Genomic DNA, 25,880 nt, shown 5'->3' with positions numbered 1-25,880 from the left:
CATTGTTTCATCCTTCTATTGTCGAAAAGTTTGGAATAAGAAGCATTTCTGTTTCCCCCTGAATGATATGGCTTAGTTTTGAAGGCAGGAAAGCACATTATTAATGCAAGCTTCTGCACAATTCTTTTTAAACCAGCCCGGAATAAACTATTCAAATTTTTTATATTTAATGGTTTATGAAAATAATATAATAAACTGAAATGGTGTCAGTCCAACTAACTTTTTCCAGATTAGCTTTTTTGTAAATGTGCATTTGGCAATGTGATATCATCTGGTAGCAGTTACCTCTGTGTGCAGTTGCTCTTTCCGAGAAAGGTTTTTGTATTACTGGCTCCTTCGCAGATTTAAATGCACAGCTGCAGTATCAGCGTAGCTTCCTCCTTCTTGTTTGTGGCTTGAGCAATTTTGTTTACAATAGGCTAAAGTATCTTCCTTCTTCTGCTCCAGTGTCCGATTTCCTGGAACTATCTTGCAATCCTCTTCCTCATTTTGTACTACTAGGTCAGCAAAAATCTTCAGTGATTACACATATAGCTGCCTTTAAAGGTAAAGGTACCCCTGACTGTTAGGTCCAGTCGCGGATGACTCTGGGGTTGCGTGGACATCTCGCTTTATAGGCTGAGGGAGCTGGCATTTGTCCGCAGACAGATTCCGGGTTATGTGGCCAGCGTGACTAGGCCGCTTCTGGCAAACCAGAGCAGCGCATGGAAACGCCGTTTACCTTCCCGCCAGAGCGGTACCTATTTATCTACTTGCACTTTGATGTGCTTTCAAACTTCTAGGTTGGCAGGAGCAGGGACCGAGCAATGGGAGCTCACCCCGTCGCGGGGATTTGAACCACTGCCCTTCTGATCAGCAAGCCCTAGGCTCTGATTTAGACCACAGCGCCACCCGCGTCCCTTATAGCTGACAGAAATACATCTTACCTTAATGAGGAAGACTTGTGTTCAAGTCACCTTGTGTGCCTGCAGAGTCCACTGTCTATGTTGACAAAAGAGCCCTGTTTTCCATCCTTATGGTTTCATCTGGACTTGGACCAGGTTGTCAAGGAGGGGGTCGCCTTCCCAAGTCCTCTCTCCAAGCTTCCAGTAACTCACAGGTAGGCACCAATCCAGTTACAAGGCTTTACTGCAGTCTTCTCTGGCACCAGTTACAGACATCAAACAGCAGTCTTATCTACAGTGTGTACTCTCCCCCGCAGGTTAACGCTAAGATTTATAAGGGCAGCCCCATCACCTGCTCCCACTTTGGGGACTAATTATTAACACCTGCCTGAGGGGCCGCATCCAGCTATACTTTACAGAATCACTCCCAGGTCCGGATTTAGGTTTGATGAGGCCCTAAGCTACTGACGGTAATGGGGCCCTTTATATGCACAGCTGTCCTTTGTCAACAACAAATTGTCGCTGTTTTTTGTGTTGAATATATGCTATATGGCAATTTATGGACCCAATGGGTATCTAAAGCCATCTGCACATAACAAAACTTGTATTTTATCAGAGAAATTGTTGAACTGAAATACAATTAAGAAAAAGTATATTAATAGTGACATTTTTGGAGGCCCCCAAGCTATAGCTTGTTTAGCTTATACGTAAATCCAGCACTGATCACTCCATGACACAGGTAGCTTTTCAGATAATGGACTCCTTTAAATAAAGACATATATTCCACGAAGTAGGACACATGGCTATCCAAGAGAAGCATTAAGGCAATACTGAAATCCTCATAAGTTTGATTATCCAAATGAGTAGTATCCTTTTTCTGTTAAAATATGTAAACTGTGCATAGCAGAGGATAGGCTGGGAAGACTTATGAGAAATAAGGAAAGCTGGCCCAGGGCATTTTATGCGACAATGACGATGTCATTTCTCCAACGACATTACATGTACAGAAGCTGACTGTTTAGTTGATTCTTATTTTAACACTGGCAATAGGACAGCACCCTCCATTTTACCTGAAGCTGTGTACACCTTACAGCTAGGTCCATCATTTTTCTCAATTTGGATTGAAGCCGCTTTGCAGGAAAGTGCATCAAAACGCAGTGCAGGCGACTCTCATATTATGCGGGGGTTAGGTTTCAGCAATTGTGTGCAAAGCCACCATTGCGTATAGTAAAAATACCATTGGGTCCAATGGTGGGTGGGATTGCCATAATCATTTTCTCAAAAACCCACCCCCTTTCTATTTATTTTTATGCCAAGAGTGTAAAGTTGAATGTGTACAAGTGAAATACACTTAAGTTGCAAATTACTTGTATTTCCCAAGGAATGACAAGATGGATACAGGATAGATAGGGATTGCTGCAACATTAAGTGTGCACTGCCTCTCACACCAGCAGTTGGAAGGCATGGGATGGCTATGTTGTGGAGGCAAGACCTCCCTTGCCGCCTTTTGGTCACCAATAGAAGACAACGGGCAGAAGGGCAAAAGAGCTTATTCAGTGTTGCAGCATAAGAAGTTTGGCAGGATCTCTCCAAAAGACCAGTCCCCGAATGCACAAAACCCAAAGCATTTATACTATCCTAGCAAATGCATGCCCAATTTCTTCCTTTCTTGTGTTATTATTGACTGAGAACTTGAGTAGACAAAGCATGCTTAAGTCAGGGATTCTTTTGATTGGCTACAGGGCAGTTATTTCCTATCCCATCCTTATCTTGAGCTCAGGGGCAGACCAGGTGTGACCAGCCTTGCAGTTATCACTGTGGGAACATGATTATGCAGGCTCAGCAACCTGGCAGGCTGGGGACAGCTGGGTACGTGATGTGCTTGCTTCAGGGTTATGGGGCCCAGCTATCAGTTATGGAGCAAACGGGAGCGTGCAGGCTACTTTAGGGGATGTATGCCAGGTTTTGTGGCATACAGAGCTCTGGTCTTCCAAGAGAGAGCAATTGTCCAGGGGGCTCATGAGGAATGCCATAGGGGGCTGCTGCTGCTGCTGCACCCTCTGTGCTGCCTGAGGCAATTGCCTTGCCCCAATGGTAAGGCTGGCCCTGGAGGTGAGGGTTTGTGTGTTAAAGCGGGTATTTGGGATGAGAGAAATAGGGGCTGGTTCTGAAACTTGCATTGGGATTTATGCGTGTTTTATGTATCAAAATAATTGTTGGCAATCATTTTTATGCTAACTTAAAAGCTGTGTGAATACCTTGCAAGGTATTTGATTTGTAAGTGGGATGGCAATTCAAACAAATGCTTCATAGTCTGTGTCAAAAAGAAACATATTTTTCATTCCTCGAGTGGCATGATACTGTCCTTGCGCCTTCATAGAACAATAGTGACACCTAATGGCATATTAGTTTAACTACATATTGCGTGTTGCTGTACAGGTTTGTTGTTTGTTTGTATTTAAGAAAAAAAATCATTTTGTTTGTTTTTTTAAGTCCTGTTTCTTACTTCAAATCGACACAGGGCCTTTCGGCGTGACCAGTCAGACAGCCCCCAATTTCAGTTTTTTAAACTTCATGAAATACATTGGTACCTTGGGTTAAGTACTTAATTCGTTCCGGAGGTCTGTACTTAACCTGAAACTGTTCTTAACACTTTAGCTAATGGGGCCTCCTGCTGCCGCCGCGCCGCCGGAGCACGATTTCTGTTCTCAACCTGAAGCAAAGTTCTTAACCTGAAGCACTATTTCTGGGTTAGCGGAGTCTGTAACCTGAAGCGTATGTAACCTGAAGCATATGTAACCCGAGGTACCACTGTACTTTTCAGTGGCCACTGATGGAAATAACATTGCAACAGCAGAACTCGTATTTAAGATAAAGAGTAACACAGTGATGCCACTGCTTCTGGAATTGGCCCTACAGTGAGAAAGAGTGTTGTGGTCAACTTCAAATATCAGAATTTGGAGTACCATTTAAAAACAGCAAATTGTCAGTTACATAGTTTTTTATATATATTTTTATATATATTTTTATATATTGAGAGCACCATTTGGATTTTTTGTCTTAGGTGCCAGAGTTTTTGGCCTCATCACTGCAAATGGAGTTTGGTGTTTCCCTTTTGGGCATTATGCAACAGGGCAGCACATGAGTTTCAGATAATAATAAAACATTTGCAGGTAAATGAAATGTGAGAGTTGGGTGTGTTGACTTTTTAAACTTCCAGCTTCCAAAAGCGAAGGGTGCTAAAAAGTTCTAACGCGACTTGGGAATTCAAAACATATTCGGGTTAAATTAATATAATTTAGTTTTGCTTGGTAAGTAAAATGTGTGAGAAATTGCATAGAAGTCGTTAAAAAGCATGGCCAAGTATTTGCAGTTACGTATTCTATATTACCTGACGTTTTCAGAAGGTAAAATAAAAATTCTTTGGTTTTCTGAAAGCAGTTCTTAGGAGACGCTTAATCTCAGGGCTGTGGTTTGCAGCCCCACACTGATTCCTGCAATGTGGGGTTGGATCTCGTGGTCCTTTCCAATTCTGCAATTCTGTGATTCTGTGGTAATCTTAGATTTACTAAGCTAAATGTTGTCCAGTCACAAAAAAAGCAGGTTTGAATTTTTCACACCCAAAAACAATATTTTAAAGACCCCCTCACTGAATAAATTTTTGGGGAAATAAATTTCACCCCTTAAAACGACACGCCCTGCTCAGAGCCCTTTGTATGTCCATCTGTCCTTTGTCAACAACAAATTGTCGCTGCTTTTTGTGTTGAATATGTGCTATATGGTAATTTATGAACCTAATAGGTATCTAAAGCCATTTGCAGATAACAGAATATGTGTTTTATCAAAGTAATTGATATAGAAATGAGCAAACCAGTGATATTTTATGGAGCAGGCGAGCAGGCGGGGCCCATTACTTATACCATAGGAGCCTACACAACAAAAAACACTGTTGCTGTATGTAGGTTTTAGTTTATTTGTTTTTTATCTTATATTTTGGAAATATCGTCAGCTTTAAGGAAAGCTGTCTAAAGCTGTTTCGTCATTAAAAAGTCCCTGTAATTACCCCAAAATGCAAAATGGGCGGGGTCCCAACTAAAGAAGAATGGCAACAACTTTAGTTGACAGAACGTGCACAACTTGCAGACTTAACACACAGAACAAGAAGAACATACGTTTAAAGAAGATTGGAAAAGGTTTATTGAATATATGGGAAAGAACTGTGTACAGCTGAAAACGCTGGAAGTGTTAAGATAAATTCAACAGTGTAAACAAGTTTGGATGGGTGCAAGAATGGAATAGTTTTTTTGTAAAATATGCAGGGGTTTATGATATGCAAAATGAACCGTGGAAAGAGAAGAAGGGAAGTAATTGGTATCTTTAGGATGTAAAATGAGTATTTTAAATTGTAAAACAGAAAACTTAATAAAATTATTTACAAAAAGAAATGAAAATATATAGTTAGAATGGATAGAAGAAGTCCCTGCAATTAACTGAGCTTTCTGACTATAAGAGGGAGAAGCCAGATACATTGTTCTCTGAAGTGAGGTGGGATGAGAGGAAGAAGGGCTTATACACGCAATGAGAAGCAGCCTTTAACAAATCCTGGAAGATTTTAGTTTTGGTGCAGAGGAACAGGGACAGGAAAGCACATTGGCCCAATTCCAGCTCCTGATTTATTCAGCTTATTTCCATGACCTCCATTCCTGATTGGTACAAAACTTGACCTGAAAGAAACCCTGTGTGTGTAATCTCCAAATATGTATTTTATAATATATTCTTAGCCAAATATATATTTTATTTTATTCTAAGCCAAATTAACTGCAGGCGTGAGAGCCTCTCTGAGGCTGGCTTGGGGGTCTCTCTCACCAAGCCCCCACCCCCTTGAGGAGATTAGTATATAGCATATATAGTATCTAGATCTCCTCAAGGGGTGGGGGTTTGGTGGGAGAGACCCCCAAGCCAGCCTCAGAGAGGGTCTCACTCCTGCAGCTAATTTGGCTAAGAATAAAAGCAGCAGCCATATCTCCTCATATTCTTTTTTTTAATCTCAGCTAGATTTCTGGTGCAATTCAGGCCAGGCTCCGCCTCCTTCCTGAGTCCTCTATGTTGGGTGGGGCTGATGGGAGTTGTAGTCCAATATAGTTGGAGGGCTTCGGATTAGGGAAGACGGACTCAGATTTACACATCAGGAGTAGAAACCGAAAGCTTATCCTTATTGCAGTACCCCAAAAACCTGGTGTCTTTCAGAAGTCGTCTTCTGCACGGGCCAGAGAGGTGGTGGGTGAGGTTGGAATTAGTACTGAGGATTGTTGGTGGCTTGGCTAGAAAGCCAAGCGAACATTTGTAGACCTTTATAGTATACAGTGGTACCTCGGGTTACAGATGCTTCAGGTTACAGACTCCGCTAACCCAGAAATAGTACCTCGGGTTAAGAACTTTGCTTCAGGATGAGGACAGAAATGGTGTGGTGGCAGCCGGAGGCCCCATTAGCTAAAGTGGTGCTTCAGGTTAAGAACAGTTTCAGGTTAAGAACAGACCTCCGGAACAAATTAAGTTCTTAACCCGAGGTACCACTGTACTGGCTTCAATACCTTTTAATATACAGTGGTACCTCAGGTTACTGATGCCTCAGGTTACAGACTCCGCTAACCCAGAAATATTACCTTGGGTTATGAACTTTGCTTCAGAATGAGGACAGAAATCACGCAGCAGCGGCGCGGCGGCAACAAGAGGCCCCATTAGCCAAAGTGGTACTTCAGGTTAAGAACAGTTTCAGGTTAAGAACGGACCACCAGAACGAATTAAGTTCTTAACCCAAGGTACCACTGTACTGCTTCAATACCTTTCAATATATCTCTAATGTGTACTTGTCACTGGCTTTCTGATAATTCTGTTAGTTTGTTTGCCCACAGCCAGCAGAGCTTTGTGACACGTTAAACACTTACAAATGTATTATTACGGCATACGCATCTGATGTAGTTTCCTGTCGCAACAAATTTGTTAGGTGTTTCTTTTAATGTGCGACAAGGCTGTTTGCCATTCTTGCTGATAATGTTATTAGATTAAGGAGCTCTCAAATTGTCCTAATCTGCCGTTGTTTTTTTAACATTTTCGTTGTGCCTTCTGAAGCTTTAGAAGTACTCTTGCAGGAATTAACATGTGGAGATGAAGTATATCCATGGGATTTTTGGGGGGGCCAGGGGAGTAATGTAAGAAAGAATGAATAATAAAACATCTGGGTTCAGTTACTATGGGAGAGAAACGGTTCCGTATCTAGGTTAATGTGCCCTATAAAATGTCTTGTTGCTGCCATCTTTGAAAATCTTTAGCAGCCTAAAGTCTGGCACATGCTTCACCTGTATACATTGTACACCTGCCATTTTAGGTTTTGCGTACCTTTGACAATGGATGGTTCCTCAGAAAGAAATGGTCCAGCAGGAGAACAATCTGCAGCTGCAGGGCTGGTAGGAACAATTAGCACTTGCACTAAAGAGCAAAAACAACAGGTAGGATATCTGAGTGCACACATATTATTTATTTCTATCTTTCAAAATGTGTCTTCTTTTCCAAATTACAGTATAGAAAATGAAATTTTAAGTTGATCCACACTGTGGTTTTTATATTGTATTGTGTGTGTGTGTGTGTGTGTGTGTGAACTGCCCTGAGGATGAATGGTGGTATGCAAATTTAATAAATAACAATAAAATAAAATTTTACATTTTCCAACCAGGGGGTTCCTCCTGTTAGAAATCTGTCTGGAACCTTAGTATTGATACAAATGTATAACATGCCTAGATCTCTCTTGGGTTTGGACCCCACAACCTAGCTATTTAGCAGCTCCAATATTCCTAAGTGCTGCAAGATGCCCATATTTTCAACCATCTTTCTACTGACAAGGGTCCTTATGGGACAAAGGAAATGGAGGATAGACTTTATGTTGTCAATAAAGTGATGTGTAGTTTTCTTATCATCTTAATGGGAGGGGGGATATATAGCTCAGAGACAATGTGTCACAGGTTCAGACAGTAAGTACTAGGCTGTTGATTATTTATTGCATTTATTTGAGGTGCATTTTGTAAAAGGGCAACTAATAAGTTTAATTAATATGAATAATTAATAATAATGTTTTCCCATAGCAGGAATTCTCTGGACGGCTCACAAAGCAAAAACAACATTTTAAAACAGCATAAACACAAAAAACTTTAACAAATTAATTTTTAAAAACCCCTGAAGCACTATTCAAAACTCATCTTAAGACTGAGAGATTGAGACTATAAAGTGTTAATTAAAGAATAGATAACTCTTCACCTGGTGCTGGAAATTTCATAAAGATGGTGCCAGGCAGTGCTTTTTTTCTAAAAAAATGTTTAGGGGTATTCTCATTTTGACTCAAGAAAATGACCATTTTATTGTTCAAATCGGGAAAAATAAATACAGTAAATGGACAGAAGTACAAAGATTCACAAAATGTTTAGGGGTATATGTACCCCTGTGTCCCCCCAGAAAAAGCACTGGTGCCAGTTGAACCTCTCTGAGAAGGTTGCTTTGAAATTGGGATACCACCAATATCTTCTCCTGTTTCCAGTAGAATTTGGCATGGTGTTGGAGCCAATGCAGCTTGCCTGCCAGTACATCCTTGTTGCTACAATGACCAGGTTCACATGTTTAGGCAGCCTTGCTGCTGCCTCACCCCTCCCAGAAAGCCACAGCGATACAGGTGTCAGGTTAGGTAAGCAGTACTCCACTGACCACTACTGACCACCCCTCTTCCTTTCAAGAGCTCAGCCTACGCTCGAGTAGGACCCTGGTAGAGACACATGCCTGACTGGCATGTTCCCTCTCTCCTGGTCGATCGTTCGGGAGCTTCAAAAGCTTTCTTCTGCCCGAACATCACAGCGACCAATGCCAACCAACACTGGCACACTTAGGGATCCACAGAGTTTGTGCATTTCGTGTGACAGACCTCAGCAACTCAGCATTTTGGCTAATCTACTTTATTAACATATAAACACACATGGAGCACTGCAACATGGCTCCCTCTCTCTCTAGCATCAGACAGCCAAGAGAAAAACAACAACAAAGGACAATAGTCCCACTTCACAGAACACAGTAACACAAACATCCTGTCTCTGTCACTTCCCACTCTGTGGAGTCAAAGCATATACCGTCATGGAAAGACAAAAATCCCATGACTGCAATCATGGAGCAGGAATTCTAACACTTCCTTCCACATGGGACAGGTTCACAGTTTTAGTGTTATGTACATGAGCTGGAAGAACTCCAAGCAAAGCTTTGGATTCCTGCCCTTCCCCTCTCCCCCTCCTCCTCTTCCTGTGCTACCAGAAGGACTTTGCCAGAATGTTTAAGATTCACTTCCCCCTAATTTTGGCTTGCTGTTGTGTATGAACCAGAAGTTGAACTATTGTAGCTGTCACAAAGAGTTGGGGTCAAATGATAGAAAACTGAAATGTTTGTTTGACCTTTTGCTACACCCCAAGGACCCAGTGTTCCTTCCTGCCTCCTTTCCTGAATGGACCATCAGAGATGACCTTCGTTTCATCCCAGCCAATGTCCGGATGCAGTTTAGGCCTCTGTTCATTTTACAGGCAAATATTTATAAATGCAGTCCTGTGCTCGGGGCCTTCAGTTGGAGTTACCTGGTGAGGCGCAATGCTATCCATCTGCCATGAGAGCAGCACAAAAGACTGGTAATTTTAGACTCCACTATTTCTGAAGCACATAAGAAACCTTCACTGCCTAGTAGTTAGAAGCAAGTTCAGAAGTCAGAACAAACTTTTCTTGTTTTTGTAAGTTGGCTTCAATACCATGTTGTGTATAATTGGTTTATAAATCAAATTCGGAGGTTTAAGCGCAGCTGGTGTGGTTCGATACAGTGGGATTCCAGTATCTCACCCCCTGTCCTGATCTTCAGCCTCTTAACCAAACTATGGTAAAGTTCTATGGCTCTATATGGTAGCAGTTAATAATCCATTTGGCTAATCTGTTGTAGACTTAATTCTGTTGACTAAGGTGGAGCCTTTAGGTACACAGTTAAGTTTGTCTTGTGACCCCCCAGGATGTGGCAGGATACAGGGAAGGGTAAGAACTCTGTAGATGACCTTGGAGTATGTCACAACCACAAAATCATCAATTCCAAAACAATATACTTCATACCATGAGTTTATTTGCTTATTACATTTATATACCACCTCCATTCCAAGATAATCAAGATGGCATGTGTAGTTCTCCCAGTCCCCACATTATCTTCCCAACAGCTCTGTGAGGTAGCTTAGGCTGAGATACTGCCACTGACCCAAGGTCATACAGTGAACTTCACTGCTTTCTACACCCTCAACCACAACTCTAACCACTCTACCACAGTGTTGTTTTAACTGGGTCACTTTGTTGTTCCACAAGTACCCAAACCAAGAAATTTATGGAGGGACTGATTCAGCAACTAAAACATTCTCTGTCTTAGGGTGAAAATATATAGCCGCTCTAGGGTGGGCTAGCGTCATCATGTGTTTATGTTGACATGTGCATAGAATCCAGTTTCACATATCCTGTAGCTTAGACAAAAAGTGGATTAGTCAGGGGTGTGTGATGCAGCAAATGGTTTTGTTGGGGTCATATAATAGGTTGTATTGTGCGTAGGTACTGTCACTGTGCAGACTGCTGTCCTTTGCACACAACACACATAAATTAATAGCTAGTTTATTTTTCTTCTCTGAATTGGTGTATTAGCTGCTTTTATTTTATCTGCTTTCTTATATATTGTAGCAGTTTTCTACCAGTGATTGTTTTCCATTCTGCTTCCCTGAGAAGCAGAAATAAATACTCAGCTACATGGTGCAATGGCCCATCTGACTTTTTTTTTTGGCAACAAAGGGAATGCTTGTCAAAAGAACCTATCCATATGTGTGTATCAATGTTGTCAGCGATGAGGGTGTGGCAATGCAAACCACATGGATAGCAGTAGCAATCTAAAACAGCAGTGGGGAACCTCCAGCTGTGAGGCATCCCAGTTTGACCTACAAGTGTGTTTTGCCACACTCACCTGCCCTACTCATGAAGTTATATGTGGTTGCCTAAAAAAAGTATCCTTTGTGGGATGTAATCCATTGGAGCATTCCTTGTTTCCCTAGAGTGGACACAGGCAGGGAGGTGTTACTCCAGCCAGTATAACTTCCTGTTCCCTTGCCTGTAGCGTCCCTCCCCTGCATGTGACCAAAAAGATAGGCGTGACCCTGGCTGACTCCACAAAAGAGCCAAGTCACGCAGCCATCTTTCTCTTGATGCCATGCTGCTCTCCGTTTTGTTCTCCTGATGCTGTTCTCTTACTGTATTTTGCTGTCTGCTGGCTCTCAGCCAGCAGCACATGGGCTCAATCCCCATGTGGGATTAACTCGCAATTTGCTATGTAATTATAAGCTAAAGCCTGCCTTCAGGGATCATACTGTGAGCTGAATGTGAGTAAACTTATTGCTACTTTTAAGGAAAGGCTCTTGTGTCTTTATTCTTTTAAGAGGGGGAAAAAGGGGACACCAGGAATAATGCATCTGGGCAAGCCAGATTGGATTGCTTAACTAAAGAGATTCAAATGAATCTGCAAACTAGCTTCCTGCTGTATTGCGGGGAATCTGCTCTGCTACATCACTCACTGGCGTGAGTGAAGGAAGGATAATGTTTAATCAATATATCCTCTCCCACTATCCTTAACATTTCCACATCCTTGTACCTGTATCAAAACTTCATGCATCAGTGATATCATCTGGTGACCCACCTACACAGCTGCCTGATGGCATTGTGATGTCACGTGACAGACAGGTGAGGGGTCCCACCCACTTATCAAATGCACTTGTGCATGATGGGGGAGATAAGGATCTGGCCCAGATCCTGACATAAAGTTCCAGACACAAAGAAAACAGTCACACATTACAAATATACAACATAGGTTAACGCTTCTGCATCCTCAATCAGCTTTTGCATCCTCAATCAGCTCTGAAAAGTTTGTGTGTGATAGAGAGGGGAGGGATGTATCCAGTACAGCTTAGCATGTGAAGGCTGCTTTAAATCCTTCCATGTGGCAGCTGTTGTTACATGGAGAGCTGCTTGCCCATGGTGATTCATCTCACAGATTAGGCAGGTTTGGCCGTGTAACCACAGATGTTGGAAGAGGGAGGTTAGCAGTTCCCTGGTGGAACTTGCTGGGACTTTATGGTGAGCCACGGCGAACAACTCGTCATGTCACAGCAGTTTCCACATGGAAGGATTTAAGGCGTTCAGCCCTAAGCTGATATTAGGAAAAGGTAACAGCCCGAGAGCTATTTAGTCAAACACAGGCAGGTGATATATTTTTAGCCACATAGGCACATCATTGCACAGTTGATCGAGCATAAGTCTATCTAATTCAGCAGACTGCATGTGTTTGGCATTTTGTCCTTCAGTGTTGCTCCTTATCATTTCGCCTTCATTGTGCAAGCCTTTTATTAGAACAGATGCTTGTTTTTTTCTGCAGTTCAATCATTTGACTTGTCCCTCCTTCCCCCTCACCTTTTCGAACAACTAAATTAATACAGTAGTCAACTACTGACTTAGATATTTAAAAATAAATAAATAAAAGCACGACCTCATTCTTAGCTCCCGTTTGAATTTGGGCACAAATTTACTAGCTTACTTGTATTTTATTATGTATCAAAATTCAACCCTTTCTTGCTTCTGAAAATAAAACGGCCACCCTGAAATACTTTCCCTAGCTATTAATGTGTTGGCTTTTGGTTTATTCATTTTTTTCAGTACTTTGCTGTAGCACCTCTGCCTATTTTATTGTTTTTGCATCAGTGATTCTTTCTGTGTCTTTTCCTTGCCTTCAGATTCTTGAGTTGCCAGGCGAAGGGGATCAGTTGAAAAAGAAGATGGTAAGAGTTTGGAGGGAGGCAACTACCTAGCAGAGAGTAGCAGAGTTCAAGCATTTCCGGGGGTTGGGTATAAATAATATATTATTATTATTATTATTACTGTAGCTTCTGAGCTGAAGCCCTTTGTGTTTGAAGAAAGTAATACGACCTTTTCAGGCTGAAGATGCATGTCACAAGTGGGTTCAGAGGATGCATTTCCCTCCCAGTCAGAGATATCCTCTGAATCCATGGCCTTTCCCCCTGTAGATAAAGTGTCAGGGCCCTTGGTCATGACACCAGTACATTTTGAGTGGTTGTCTTGGCACCTAGGCAAACTGAGGGTCTCTTAGACATCACAAAATTAGCCTAAGTGAGCAACTCAACTATCATGCCTGCCTAGCAGCTTCCTTACTAGTGCTAATAAAGGTAAAGGACCCCTGGCAGTTAAGTCCAGCTGCATACGACTCTGGGGTTGCGGCGCTCATCTCACTTTACAGGCCAAGGGAGCCGGTGTTTGTCCGCAGACAGCTTCCGGGTCATGTGGCCAGCATGACTAAGCTGCTTCTGGTGCAACAGAACACCAAAACCAGAGCAGTGCACCGAAACACTGTTTACCTTCCCACTGGAGTGGTACCTATTTATCTACTTGCACCTTTTGGCGTGCTTTCAAACTGCTAGGTTGTCAGGAGCTGGGACTGAGCAACGGAAGCTCACCCCATTGCGGGTACTGTATTTGAACTGCCGACCTTCTGATTGGCAAGCCCAAGAGGCTCAGTGGTGCTGCCCTGTGTTTTCTTTGTTGTCATTTAACCTTGATCTGGTTCACAAGTAATGGTGAGCTATAATCAGGGGGGAAAAACTATGAGGAGTGTGCTGGTGTGTTCTACTCAATCAGCATCTCTGGGATAAACAAACCACAAGGCTTGCCTTAGTGTTATATGTGAAGAGCATTTGAGGTTTGTTTCTCTCTCAGTAAACCACAAATGGATTCAAAGGTTTGTTCTTGGCTTACCAGTTAGTGGTTTGCACGTAATGTTTGTTTCTCCTATGGGTAGGCAAGGCAGAGTGGGTACGAGTGCTTCTGCACATTGCTTGTTCATTCACTGTAAACCGTGATTTGTTTCTGATGATGACTTACTGTTGACACCCATAAGTGTTGGCTTATCATGATTTTGTTCACCATTTCCAGTAGCAGTTAGTGCAGCTGCCTGTCTGGCCAGGACAGGTTGGCTGGCATTGCACCTAGTTTCTCCTTTGTGCATTGGCTATCTCCCCACCCCTGTGTTTGCCATCTGCTCTCTCTGCTAAATTATGACAAGATGAGGGGAATTTATAATTCATAATTTATAAAATTGCATGTGCCCTACAGCTGATGCCATCATGGTAAAAATAACCCTCCCCCTTGAGCATGCAGAAATGGTGAGCAAGAGAGGAAAAGAGAGTGGTGGGTGATTGAACCAATCCTTTCTCCTGCATTGCAACAGAAATCAGTTGGCTGCCTTTTGCCATCCTGATCTCGTCTGCATTGTGATGGTCGGCCATCCTTCCCTCCCTTCCTTCATGCACCCAGCAATCCACCACTGCCATTCATGAAGCAATAAAGTGGGTTCAGCACAGCAGACAGGTTGTGGGAATGGCTGGAGCATCTCTTCTGTTGTCCCCTCATCCTGAAGTGCAGGCACTGGCTACAAGGGAGAGAGAGGGCCTTTTTGGGGGTGGCTCCTCTGTTGTAGCTTTCCTGATGTGCACAATGAGTTTTTGGGACAGGCATTGCTTTATGGCTTTGTGTTGGTCTGGCATTTAGTGTGAGCTTGTATCATCATTGTTACATTTCAAATGTGGTTTTATTTAACTTATTGTGCATCATCTGGAGGATCTGTATTCTGAGACAACTAAGAATATAGATAATAAATAAATAAGCGTGAGTGATAATGAAGTGGCCAGGTATATGTAGGTGTGGGTGTCAAACTTCAAATGGGGAAGGTAAGAATGTGAATGCCTTCCCTGTTCAAAATCATGTAACAACCCCCAGAATGCTTTAAGTTTGGGTCTGGCTTGAAATGGGTCCACCCTGTGCTACTGCCTGATTTAGAGTATTTTATCACTGTAACTCAGAACCGCTCGTTTTCTCTTAGCAACAAATAGAGCGTCAGCTGAAATGCCTGGCATTTCAAAATCCAGGACCGCTTCTAGCAGAGTTCAACCCTGAAACCCGAGAGCAGCAGAAGAAAGCCTGCCTGTCAATGATAAACCAGGATTGTTTTAACAATACAAAGAAGTAAGTAACATGCGGCATCTTATTCTATATTTTAAATTGGGAGTAATTACCATAGGCGCCGACTCCATGGGGCCTGAGGGGGCTCGAGCCCCCTCAAAAAAATTTTTGGGGGGGCTCAGCCCCCCCAATAATCTCGGGCGCCCTTCCAGCAGAGCGCCGCCGCCGTCCCCCGCCAGCCAGCCAGCCAGCCGCGCGCCCTAGTGGGAGAGCCCCGGCCGTCCCCCGCGAGATTAGGGAATCCCCGGGGGCGGGGGCTCCTGCCTCGCTGCTTCGCAGCACCACCGCCACTGCCAAGGCACTGCCGGGGGGAATTTCCTTCCTCCTGTCGGTTTCAGCCCCCGCGAGAACAGGGGAATCCCGACTGGCCACACCTCCCAGCCAGCCAATCGGCTGGCTGGGGGGCGTGGCTTGCCCTATTTAGGGCCGGAGCCACTTTATTTGCATATTCATGAGCTTATTTATTATTCATGAGCTTTCCCGGGCCCCCCCAATATTTTTTATAAGTCCGCGTCCCTGGTAATTACAGACCATCATAATAATTACCATAAGATCATAAGGCTAGGACCTGATGTTCATAATTTAAGACAGCAGTACGATGCAAACTGTCTTTTAAGCCCCACCGGTTTCTCTGGAATTTGCTTTCTGAGTAAATAGGCACAGAATTGGTAGTTGATTAACATTCATTAGGCAGACAAGGGAAAAATCAGAAGTGGGGCCCAATGGTAACACCCATCTTCTCTTGTTCTCCACGCTCCAACATAGACTGTATCCTTTTCGGTAGCCCTAGAAGGCAGGTGTTCATCTGGAGTAGAACCACAGTTGATCATATTACCTGCTCATCTGAGGGCAGAGCTGATTTTTCTATCTGCCGAGGCTGCACTGTCTTTAAAAAACAAGAGAAAAGTGCATTAAAAAAACTGCCATAAGTTATCATGCCATCCTTAGGGTCACTGCACTCAACTGGTTTAGAATTTTTCCAGTTATAATGGTAAAATAGTAATGGACAGCTTACATCTTTATGGAGACTACAGTGGTACCTTGTGTAATGGGGTATGAGTTACTCGTGCGTAAACTGCCGCCTCTCTAGGCTTAATTGCCTTGGTTAAACCGTTCTGACTGCACAGCCCATCTCCGTGTGGCTGTCTCAGTCGCTGGCAGAATCTGTCTGTGGGCGTTTCTTAAACCTTTTCCAGCATAAAAGTTTTCTGACTCCCAGTCGCCTCCTTCTCTCACTGCGCGGGAGTCTTCTGCGCAGGGAGGGCGTGGGTAGTGGAGGGCCTGTGCTCTCCTCACTAATCTCCAGAGAAGAATCCTGGAGCTCTTCCTTCGCTTCCCCCATTTGCCCCCCTTTATCCCTGGTGTTGCGCTGATTTCCTTCCTCCTCTACCGAGCTGCTTCTCCCCCTGGTGTGCTGGGTCCTTCGCCCGCAGAATCTGGGAGCCTCCCCTTCGCCTCTCGCTCTGATGTCAGTTCCCTGACACCTTGGTTCTCAAATTTAATCCATTCTGGGAGTCCGTTCGACTCCTGAAATGATTCAAAAACCAAGACGCGGCTTCTGATTGTGCTGCAGGAGCTTCCTGCACTCAATTGGAAGCTGTGGAAGCCATGTTGGATGTTCGGCTTCTGAAAAACGTTTGCAAACTGGAACTCTGACTTCCGGGTTTGCAGCATCTGGGAGCCAATTTGTTCGGGAACCAAACCATTCGACTACCAAGGTACCACTGTACTTGAGTGCAGCAAAACTTTCTAATTCTCCTTCTTTATTTGGTACAGTATAACAAACACCATGGAAAATGTCCAGGATTTGGAGAAATGGGCCATCAATATGCTGATGGTACCCTTCTCTATTTTGTTTTTGCATCTGAATCGGAAGCAAATAGCGGCTTTGAACTGACTCTTAGAGACACTAATAAATTGCATGAGGAGGACAAAAAATAGTCTGAATCCCAAGAAAACTAGAATTGATGGTGGTTGTGAATTCTGCTGATAAGGAAGCAGGATAGGCTTATTGATAGTGCTCATCAAGATCAGAATCTAGGACACCTCTAATTTATTTTAAATATGCTGTTTGCAAGACAGTACAGGAATGCAATTCCCTATCTCTAGTTAGTTTGGATTGTAATTAATCATGCTGGCCAGTCTTTGTGGCTAATGTTCCTGGCTCTCCCCTGCAGAATACTTCACTGAACCCTAGTTTGTTGATATGTGTGCCCATTTGTTAGGTAAGTTGTGCAACTGATCAGATTTCTGATATTTAGGGTCCCTTGCTAACTGCACAAATGACAGCTGTTCTTATATGGCTACAGTGCTTAACTGCATAACTTAGCATGAGCATCTAGGTTACCTGTGGAAAATCTACCAGGGAACAGCAGCCCTTAGCAAACATCTTCCCCAAAGAACTCCTAACTCATCCTTCCAAGTTGGACTTAGGTAATATGGCCCCAAGTTAAGGTCTGAGATTCAAAAATGTTTTTTCAGTACAGCAGTACCTCGGTTTTCGAGCATCTCGGAAGCTGAACGTTTTGGTATTCGAACGCCAAAAACCAGGAAGTAATTGCTTCCGTTTCCAAACTTTTCTCAATATTCTCCATTGACTTTGGCGGACTTTGGAGACTGCCCATTGTGCCTCAGTTGTTGAACATTTGGGAAGTCAAATGGTCTTCTGGAACTGTATATTGCAGGAGTATCAGGAGGAAGTACGGAGGTGCCCCCCCCCCATGGCTTTCCCACTTTTATTTGCTTCATACTCTGAAAACCAATGGCGATTCCATGTTTTCTCTTTCACAGACCCGTGAAGAAATATGACAAACACGGCCGGCTGCTTTCCAGTAAAGCGGATTTGTGTGACTGCCTGGAGAAGAACTGCTTGGGCTGCTTCTACCCCTGCCCTAAATGCAATTCCACCAAGTGTGGGGCAGAGTGTCGCTGCAACCGGAAATGGGTTTATGATCAGATTCAAATAGAGGCCGGGCCGGTTATCAGATTTCCCTTTTGAACGGCTATTTACCTGACCACTGTTGTTGTGAAACAGAGGCTGGACTTATTTATTTATTTAAGAAGAGAGAGGGGTGTTATTCCTCCTGTTAGTTAGAGGAACAAAATGCCTGACGTGCAAAGACGGGTAGCAGAGCTGTCAGGGTGTGACATGCGGACCATAATATCTGCTCCAAATCACTCCCCAAGCAGTCTTTTCCGCCTGTGGGGGCCAAAATACATGCACAGCCACATTTTGAACACTAGGTGTGTGGAGCTGGAAAAGGGCAGATGAAAAAGTTCAAGCACTTTCTCATATCTTTTTGTTCACGTTTGCTCTGAGCCAGGCGTTGGTTCATAATATGTTGCCTAGCCTCTGAGTTTCTTCAATTTAAACAAGTTAGGAGTTGGAATTGGCTACTAGGAAGTTTATTTAATCTTTCTCATCTGTTAAGGCTTTAGAGAAGGAGGGCGGGGGGCGAGATTTGAACATTTTTGTTGCACAGATCCAGCTGCCTTGGGAATAAACCAATTCAAAGCCAGCAGAAGCAAATTAAAGAAAAAGCAGGCCTCCCCTCTTTAAAAGCTCATTATTTCTTGACTGCATCTATACATGCCTCGTATAGATTATTGTACCCTGTTATTGCTCAGGTGAAAAGACTGTGCCCTCCTGAAAATCACACTGCAAAGTGACTCTTGCAAACAGAAGGAAGAAAGGGGGAACCAAGGAATCCAAGATTAATGAAAGCCTCTTGTTCCCCAACGGGCTGCTGCACAACTCGAAAATTGATTCCTTCTGTGTTTATCATCTGTGCAGAACGAGGGGCTATCAAAGTAAATGTTTAAGTCCTTGAGCAAAGTTGCAGAAAATAAAGTTGGATATAAGTAATGTCAAGCATACAGTTTTTATTGGTACAAAGACCTGGGTTCTAAATGTATTTAAGGAATTCATAGTTTAAAAGTTACGTTCTCAACCATTTTACACTAGTTTGCCTGTAATAGACATTTGTATTCATAAAAGGAAGCATGCAGGTGATTTTTGTTAAAAGTGTCATTTCCAACTTTGAGTCCGCCCCCCCCCCCATTCCTAAACGAGTTGCTTACTCTTAAGATACTGTGGTCATAACAAACTGAAATGGATAACAAGTCAAGGCTCCTTGACTGGGGAAAAAAATCAGCGACATACAGGTTAGTGGAAAGGAAATGGGCGTGTATACTGGTAATATAGTGGTGTATATGAAGAGGTTATCAAATGATATACAGTAGTGGCTAAAATCACAATGAAAACTTTATTAGAATTTTGAGGGAGCCCCACCTTTCACAGCGAAGAGAAACGCTGACACGTTTAATTGTTATTCTGTTTAACTAAGGTTTCTGCAGTGTTTGCTTCTCTTTGCTGTTTAGTAATGCAGTTATGTAATAGCTGCACACTTAAATTGTTAATGTAAATTAAAACTTTAAAGAACTTTGGACTAAATCCCATGTGAAATCCTGTGAGAGTTGATTGGTTCACCCCTCCCTGCAATACCTCTTTGCTTGGTTGTAGTTTTCTTTTGACTCCAATTGACCTCCACAAAATTGGCTAGGTGGCCTTGACCCCCTTTTCTTATTTCAGAGAAAAATAGAGCCATTACACTTTCTATTGGGAGGCTTGGTTGTTCACTTTCATTTTTCCCTCATCGGCTTTTAATGTGAGACAGGCAGCCACGGAAAATCACTTCTGATATGCCAACTTGGCCAGGTTTTCAGCTGGTGCTGTTTGGTATAGCTCCAACACAAGTCAATGTTTTGCTTAAAAGTATGTCTAAAATTTAATTTTTTAAAATAGTCAAAGAAACCTAGTTTCAATAAATGAAGGCTTGCAAAACTCCATACCTGAGATTGCAACTTTACTAAGCCTTCAAGGGAAGCGTTGAATCAACAGTTCACTTCTTACTTCAGTACCTTAATTACTGTAATGTACCCACAAGTCCCTTCAATGTCACACAAAACAATTTTTTGGGAAGTGCCCAAGTCACACTTTGTGTTTGTGGTAGGTTTGCATTTTTAAATTTTGTTATACTTGTATCCGGTACAAATTGTAGGGTTTGCTGCATAGCACACTATGCATATGGGCTTCCCCTTTGCAGACATGCATGACCAAAGACCAATCTCAATCCTTTATTAGCATTTAAACAAAATTCTGAAAGGTTCAGTACAATAAGACTACTCAGCAAAATCTGCACCTAACAATTCAACAGAAGTATACTGTAGTGTCAAGATCAAGTGAAGTAATACTGCCATTCTATTCTGCCTTGGTCAAGCCACACCTGGAATACGGTGTCCAATTCTGGGCACCACAATTTAAGAAGGATATTAGACAAGCTGGAATGTGTGCAGAGGAGGGCAACCAAGACGATCAAGGGTCTGGAAACCAAGCCTTATGAGGAACGGTTCAGTTGGATGTGTTTAGCCTGGAAAAGAGAAGACTGTGAAGAGATACGATAGCCATCTTCAAATATCTCAAGGGTTGTCATATGGAAGAGGGAACAAGGTTGTTTTCTCCTGCTATGGAGGACAGGACTCAAACTAATGGCTTTAAGTTACAAGAAAGGAAGAACTTTCTGACAGTAAGACCTGTTTGACAGTGGAATGGTCTTCCTCGGGAGGTTGTGGACTCTTCTTCCTTGGAGGATTTTAAGCAGAGGTTGGGTGGCCATCTGTCATGGATGCTTTAGCTGAGATTCCTGCTTTTCAGGGGGTTGGACTAGATGACCGATGGGTCCCTTCCAATTCTATGATTCTAAGTGAATCAGGTGGCTAATGAAAAAAGGCCTCAGTGGCAAAACCCTGGTTATGGAATATGCTTCCCAGTAACATATGTTCCCTGCACCACCTTTATGTTCTTTTCAGCACTAGTTGAAGAAATTTTTGTTCACTCAGGCTTTAAACACCTTGTTGTCTTACAATCTGGGCTTCTAAAGTTAGTAGTTTTTATTGTATATCTGTGTTCTTAGTAGTTTTATTTCTTCCTCTTCTAGAAAGCACTGTTTTTGTGCTGCTTTTCACTGTTTATATTTTTAAAAATAGCATTATTGTGTTAAGAATAGCATTATTGTGTTAAAATAGTATTATTGTATTAAAAACAAAAAAGCAGAGAACTTAACTTACTAGGCAGCCAGATACCCTTCACAAATGGTTGCTCTTTGACTCCAAAACTCTAGTGTGGAGTTTGGAATGTGTTCAGCTACACACTACAACTTAAGTTTTGTATCAGTTGCAAGATTGCAGAGACCCAGAAAGAAAGTATCTGGAACATATCTTGAAACGTTTGCCAAGGCTTTGTTCCAAGTTTAACTGATTTTGAGACTGGCGGTCCTCAATCAGATCTACTTGGGCTTGGAAATATTGCTTATGTTCAGTTTTGTATTGTTAGGTAATGCTATTGAAAAACAAAAAGAGCCTGGAAGGAGGTTGTGATTTGTGAATTTTCTGGCATAGTTATGCTCTTAACAGGCCAAGGCTGGTGAACATTAACTATGAAGCTCTCCCCTTAGCAGACGTTGATCGGTACGAGTGGTTGAACAGGCCAGACTCATTTTCCATCAAGTGATGAAGTGGGACCAGCTGGCATTTTGCCCCAAATACATCAGAATCACTCTTTGAAACCCAAAGGGGTGGCTTAATGGTCAAAACCTGGGATTGAAACTACTAGACTTTCTGGAGCCATAGGTCTCCCTGAGATGACAGCTCATCTTTTTTAAAACAGTGCAGATATGTTATCATGTAATATTCTACCCAGGAATCTTTGTGGGATTGTACTTTTAGGGCCAGAATTGTTCTGCTGTCATTATGATGCAAGTACCACAGTGCCTTAGGAGTATGTTACAGGGGCCTATTATATCATGTTCAAGTTACATAAGAGGGCCAGTTAAGTTAAGAGATCCCTCCAGCTGTTTATTGCCCATATTTGTTTCCCTCTGTAAACTCTGGGTTATTTTAAAATAATGCTGAATAAAATGCAGATACCACTCCTTTCTGTACTCACACATGCACAACGCCCCTTTAATGTGGTGTGCAGACCCAGGAAAGGGCCATAGTGGTGCAAACGCAGAAACAGTATTCTGCACCCGAAATAAGAAACTAGGAAGGCACCTGTTGATAGATGGGCAGGTAGAAAAACTTCAGGGGAGGAATGAAATAATACTGAAGCAAAGCCAGTTCAACATGCAGTTATTGAATATGTTTTCATAATTCAACAGTTTTGAAAAGACATCTGATGAATGTTTAATCTGATGAATGCCTAGGACCCTCGTAACTACGGGACCGCCTCTCCTGGTATGTCCCACGAAGGACCTTACGGTCTTCAAACAAAAACATCTTGGAGGTCCCAGGCCACAGGGAGGTTAGGCCGGCCTCAACCAGAGCCAGGGCTTTTTTGGCTGTGGCCCCGATCTGGTGGAATGCTCTGTCACAAGAGACTAGGGCCCTGCGGCTCTTGACGTCTTTCCGCAGGGCCTGCAAGACAGAGCTGTTCCACCACGCCTTTGGCCAGGGCACAGCCTGGCCCCCTCCTTTGGCAATCATCACAGCATTCTAGCCCAATGGTTGCCATTAATCTGATTTGAACTGATTTTATAATGAACTGATTTTATAATGTTGTATCATTTTACTGTTGTTAGCCGCTCTGAGCCCGGCTTCGGCTGGGGAGGGTGGGATATAAATAAAATATTGTTCGTCTTCATCAATAATAATAATAATAATAATAATAATAATAATAATAATAATAATATCTGTATGGATAAAGGCTTCTGAAATTGAATAGTGCCCTCTTGAAATGCCCATGCTGTAAGATCTGGACTCCCTCCATGCAGACTGAAGGTGCAAATAGGTGAATAAACCATATTTCTTAAAGCTATGGCAGACCCTGCCACGTCTCAATTCTCCAAAGGAACACAGATCCTAAGAGCCTTCTTTTCTCTTGCTGAGAGTAAAGCTGGCACCCAACTTTTATAACAATCACCACCTATGTGTTGTACCCAGTGCTTTTTTTCTGAGGGGGGGACGACACAGGGGTACGCATACTGCTAAACATTTTGTGAATCTAAGTTTGGCCACATTGAGGGGCAGTATTTCAATATGAGTAGGAAAATGAGAGCACCCCTAAAAATTTTTATATATAAAAAAGGACTTGTACCTAATGAGAAGATCCATTAGAAAAGCAATTGTACCAAAAGGAATTATTGTGAAAATAAGAAATATTTCAGGGGGGGCCCGCCACATTTTGTCCCCGCTCAGGGCACCCTGTCCCCAAAATCCGCCCCTGCTGGGTATTATTATTCCTAAACAGTGATCTGGCGTGTGCAAGCTAAGGACTGCGCCGCCTGGCGGACAGAGAAGGAGACGCTCCGCTCTCCGTCCCGCTTTGCGAAAGCATCTCCGACGCTAAACCTCAGTCCTGTGGGTTGAAGTCGAAAGGCGGAGCTAGCTCGAGGCAGTCTGAGCCGGGATTGGCTCTCGGCTTTAGCTGCTTGGCTATTGGCTGGGCGGGGACAGTATGATCGACAGCGACCAAGATGGCGGCGCCCACTGTTATTCCGGATACTGTCAGGTAGGATCTGCTCTGCTGCCTCCTCCCTTGTGGGTCTGCCAAAGGCGCTGCCAACCCCGTTTCTCCCTTTAAATATGGCACGGGCAGGCGGGAGGTGGCGCCTTGAAACGGTTTCCAAAGTAGTAAAAACAAAGTGGTGTCTGGGCATGCGCAGGTTTCTTTACCTGCACCAACGTTACCTACCTAGTATGGGACTGAGGCTGGGTCTTCGCAGCCTGAGGCTTGCCGGTATTCCTGTGTCTGAACAGTTCCGTGGCAACCGGGGTTGCTATTGTGCACACGGTTATTGGGGAGCAAACTCCTCTGGGACTCAGCGGGTCTTGGTTTCCGAGTAGACGTGCATAAGATGGTGCTGCAAAGAAAACCTATTGCTGACCCCCCCCCCCCCCGCGCGCTTAGCATAGAAGTGCGGTGGTAGGAAAAGCAACAATAGCAGCAGCATTTGCTGTTGAATAGCCTGTGGTGTGTGTAGAGCAACAAACCAAAGAAAAATAGCAGTAATGAGCTCAGCGACACACACTTTTAGACAGCGCGGAGGATGGTATGCTGGTTGAGAAGCAGGAACTAGGCAGCCCAAAACCAGATGTAAAATTCTGCATGGGTATAACCCCCTCCAAGTCCTTTGTTCACAGTTCCAGCATTTTTAATTTCTAGCTTCCCAGAAGCTGAAATGCTGTGCCCAAGCATAGAATAAAGTGGTAATTCCGTCTTCTTTTTTCTACAATTTTTATTAACTTTTCTATTGTACATTTTAGAATATTCATTTAAACAACCTCAAAATTTCAGTGACTTCCCTTCTTCTCTTCCCATGGTTCATTTTGCATTACACAAATCCCTGCATATTTTGTATAAACCAAGCCATTCAGTATTCCTTTGATATATCCATCAAAACTTCTTTACACTGTTAAATTTATCTTAATTCTGCCCACGTTTTCAAATGTACACAATTCCCCCCCCCCATATATTCAATAAACATTTTAAATATAGTGGTAATTCCTGATCAGGAGACTGTTTCTTTTCTTTCCTTCACCGGCTGCGTCTCCTGTGGAAGGTTTTCCCACAACACATGTGTGTTCAGGAACTTTGCCTGGGAAAGTAGGCAGCCCTTTTCATTGTTGTTTAAACCTCTTCCTGGCATCAGAAAAGAGCAGAGAAAAACTTATTTTGCCCACCAGGTCCCTTGTCTTTAACTGATTCTTGCCATCCTCTCTTCCCCTTTTCTAGTGTTCGAAAGGCTGTGTCCCTCATCAATGCTATTGACACGGGAAAGTTCTCTCGGTTGCTCTCCCGCATCCTTCAGAAGCTTCACCTAAAGGTTTGTATACAGAGAGAGAAAATAACTGCACAATGCACAGTGAAATCTCTTAAGCTGGTAGTATCCATGGGCTACAATTGAGTATAGATTCCAGAAAAGTACAATACAATTGCTTGTCCAAGTGTCTCTGCCAATGGGAGCTTTCCTCTGAGAGCGCTGTAAGGGCAATATTTTCTGCTGGAACACCTGGGGGAAAAACCATTCAGTAGATGTTTCCCAGGTTTTTTAGTTTTGCGGGCACACTGATGGGGTTAAAAAATGCTGCTGTGGTCTGCTGTGCTCTCCTTTAGGTGATTTTATTTTGTGAACCACCCTGAGACATGCAGGTATAGGGTAGTATATAAATTTAATTAATACTACTACTACTACCACCACTAATAATTATTATTCCACTCTCACGGAAAATGGCTGAAAGCTAGTTCAATGACAGCCAGAGGATGAGGTTGGAAGAGATGGGAGTGGGAGAGGGAGCTATATAAAGGATGGTGACTCCTGTTTGAAGCTCTGGAGCGATTTTGCCTGTCAGTATAAATAATAGTAAGCTAGGTGAACCAGTGGGCTGACTCATTGTAAAGCAACTTTTGCCAATATAATTGACATTTATGCTGTTTGTGAAAAGGCATGAGACCAATCAATCTGGTGAATAAAATAGTATCTTAATTTTTGGTAAATGGAAATCTTTTTATTTCAGGCTGAGAGTACTTTCACAGAAGAGGAGGAAGAAAAGCTACAAGCCGCTTTTTCAGTGGAGAAGCAAGATCTCCATCTTGTCCTTGAAACCATTGCATTCATTTTGGAACAGGTATCTTCTATTATAGTTCTATACTTTCAGTAAAAGGATGCAAAGTATAAGAGATAATCCTCCTCCTTTAAGGTACTGCATCATTAAAAACACTTGGGATTGCTTCTTCGTGCTTTAAGATGCCTGTCCCTGCATGCTTAT

General features: G+C 42.9%; 2 protein-coding genes across 16 annotated transcripts in view; both read left to right on the top strand.

Annotated features, from left to right (window-relative positions):
- The first annotated feature begins 1,331 nt into the window (after positions 1-1,331).
- On the top strand, positions 1,332-18,214 carry ARL14EPL (ARF like GTPase 14 effector protein like). Of its 14 annotated transcripts, none has more exons than XM_081213906.1 (5): positions 1,332-1,354; positions 7,270-7,390; positions 12,758-12,802; positions 14,917-15,059; positions 17,847-18,214. In XM_081213906.1, the coding sequence occupies exons 2-5, from the start codon at positions 7,289-7,291 to the stop codon at positions 18,052-18,054; spliced, it is 498 nt and encodes a 165-aa protein (XP_081070032.1). In that variant the 5' UTR covers positions 1,332-1,354; positions 7,270-7,288; the 3' UTR covers positions 18,055-18,214. The 14 variants fall into 14 exon arrangements, with proteins under 14 accessions (XP_081070032.1, XP_081070035.1, XP_081070030.1 ...); XM_081213909.1 differs by lacking the exon at positions 1,332-1,354 and adding an exon at positions 2,285-2,753; XM_081213904.1 differs by lacking the exon at positions 1,332-1,354 and adding an exon at positions 2,805-2,978.
- Positions 18,215-23,527: 5,313 nt separating this feature from the next.
- Positions 23,528-25,880, top strand: part of COMMD10 (COMM domain containing 10) — a 60,693-nt gene continuing 58,340 nt past the window's right edge. For both annotated transcript variants that reach the window (XM_081213922.1, XM_081213923.1), the window contains exons 1-3: positions 23,528-23,622; positions 24,847-24,937; positions 25,629-25,739. In XM_081213922.1, the coding sequence (XP_081070048.1) occupies positions 23,588-23,622; positions 24,847-24,937; positions 25,629-25,739 (237 nt within the window). In that variant the 5' untranslated portion in view covers positions 23,528-23,587. The remainder of the gene's footprint in view (positions 23,623-24,846; positions 24,938-25,628; positions 25,740-25,880) is intronic.

Source organism: Podarcis bocagei (assembly GCF_964188305.1).
Source record: "Podarcis bocagei genome assembly, chromosome: 11".
Classification (NCBI taxonomy): Eukaryota; Metazoa; Chordata; class Lepidosauria; order Squamata; family Lacertidae; genus Podarcis; species Podarcis bocagei.
This window is presented reverse-complemented; position numbering and strand designations above follow the sequence as displayed.

Excerpts from the sequence above, each read along its gene's own strand:
- ARL14EPL (XM_081213909.1), top strand. The coding sequence starts at position 2,710 with ATGATTATGCAGGCTCAGCAACCTGGCAGGCTGGGGACAGCTGG. Across the intron at positions 2,754-7,269 it reads GGCAGGCTGGGGACAGCTGG|GTTTTGCGTACCTTTGACAA; the intron begins GTACGTGATGTG and ends CTGCCATTTTAG. Across the intron at positions 15,060-17,846 it reads TGTTTTAACAATACAAAGAA|ACCCGTGAAGAAATATGACA; the intron begins GTAAGTAACATG and ends TCTCTTTCACAG.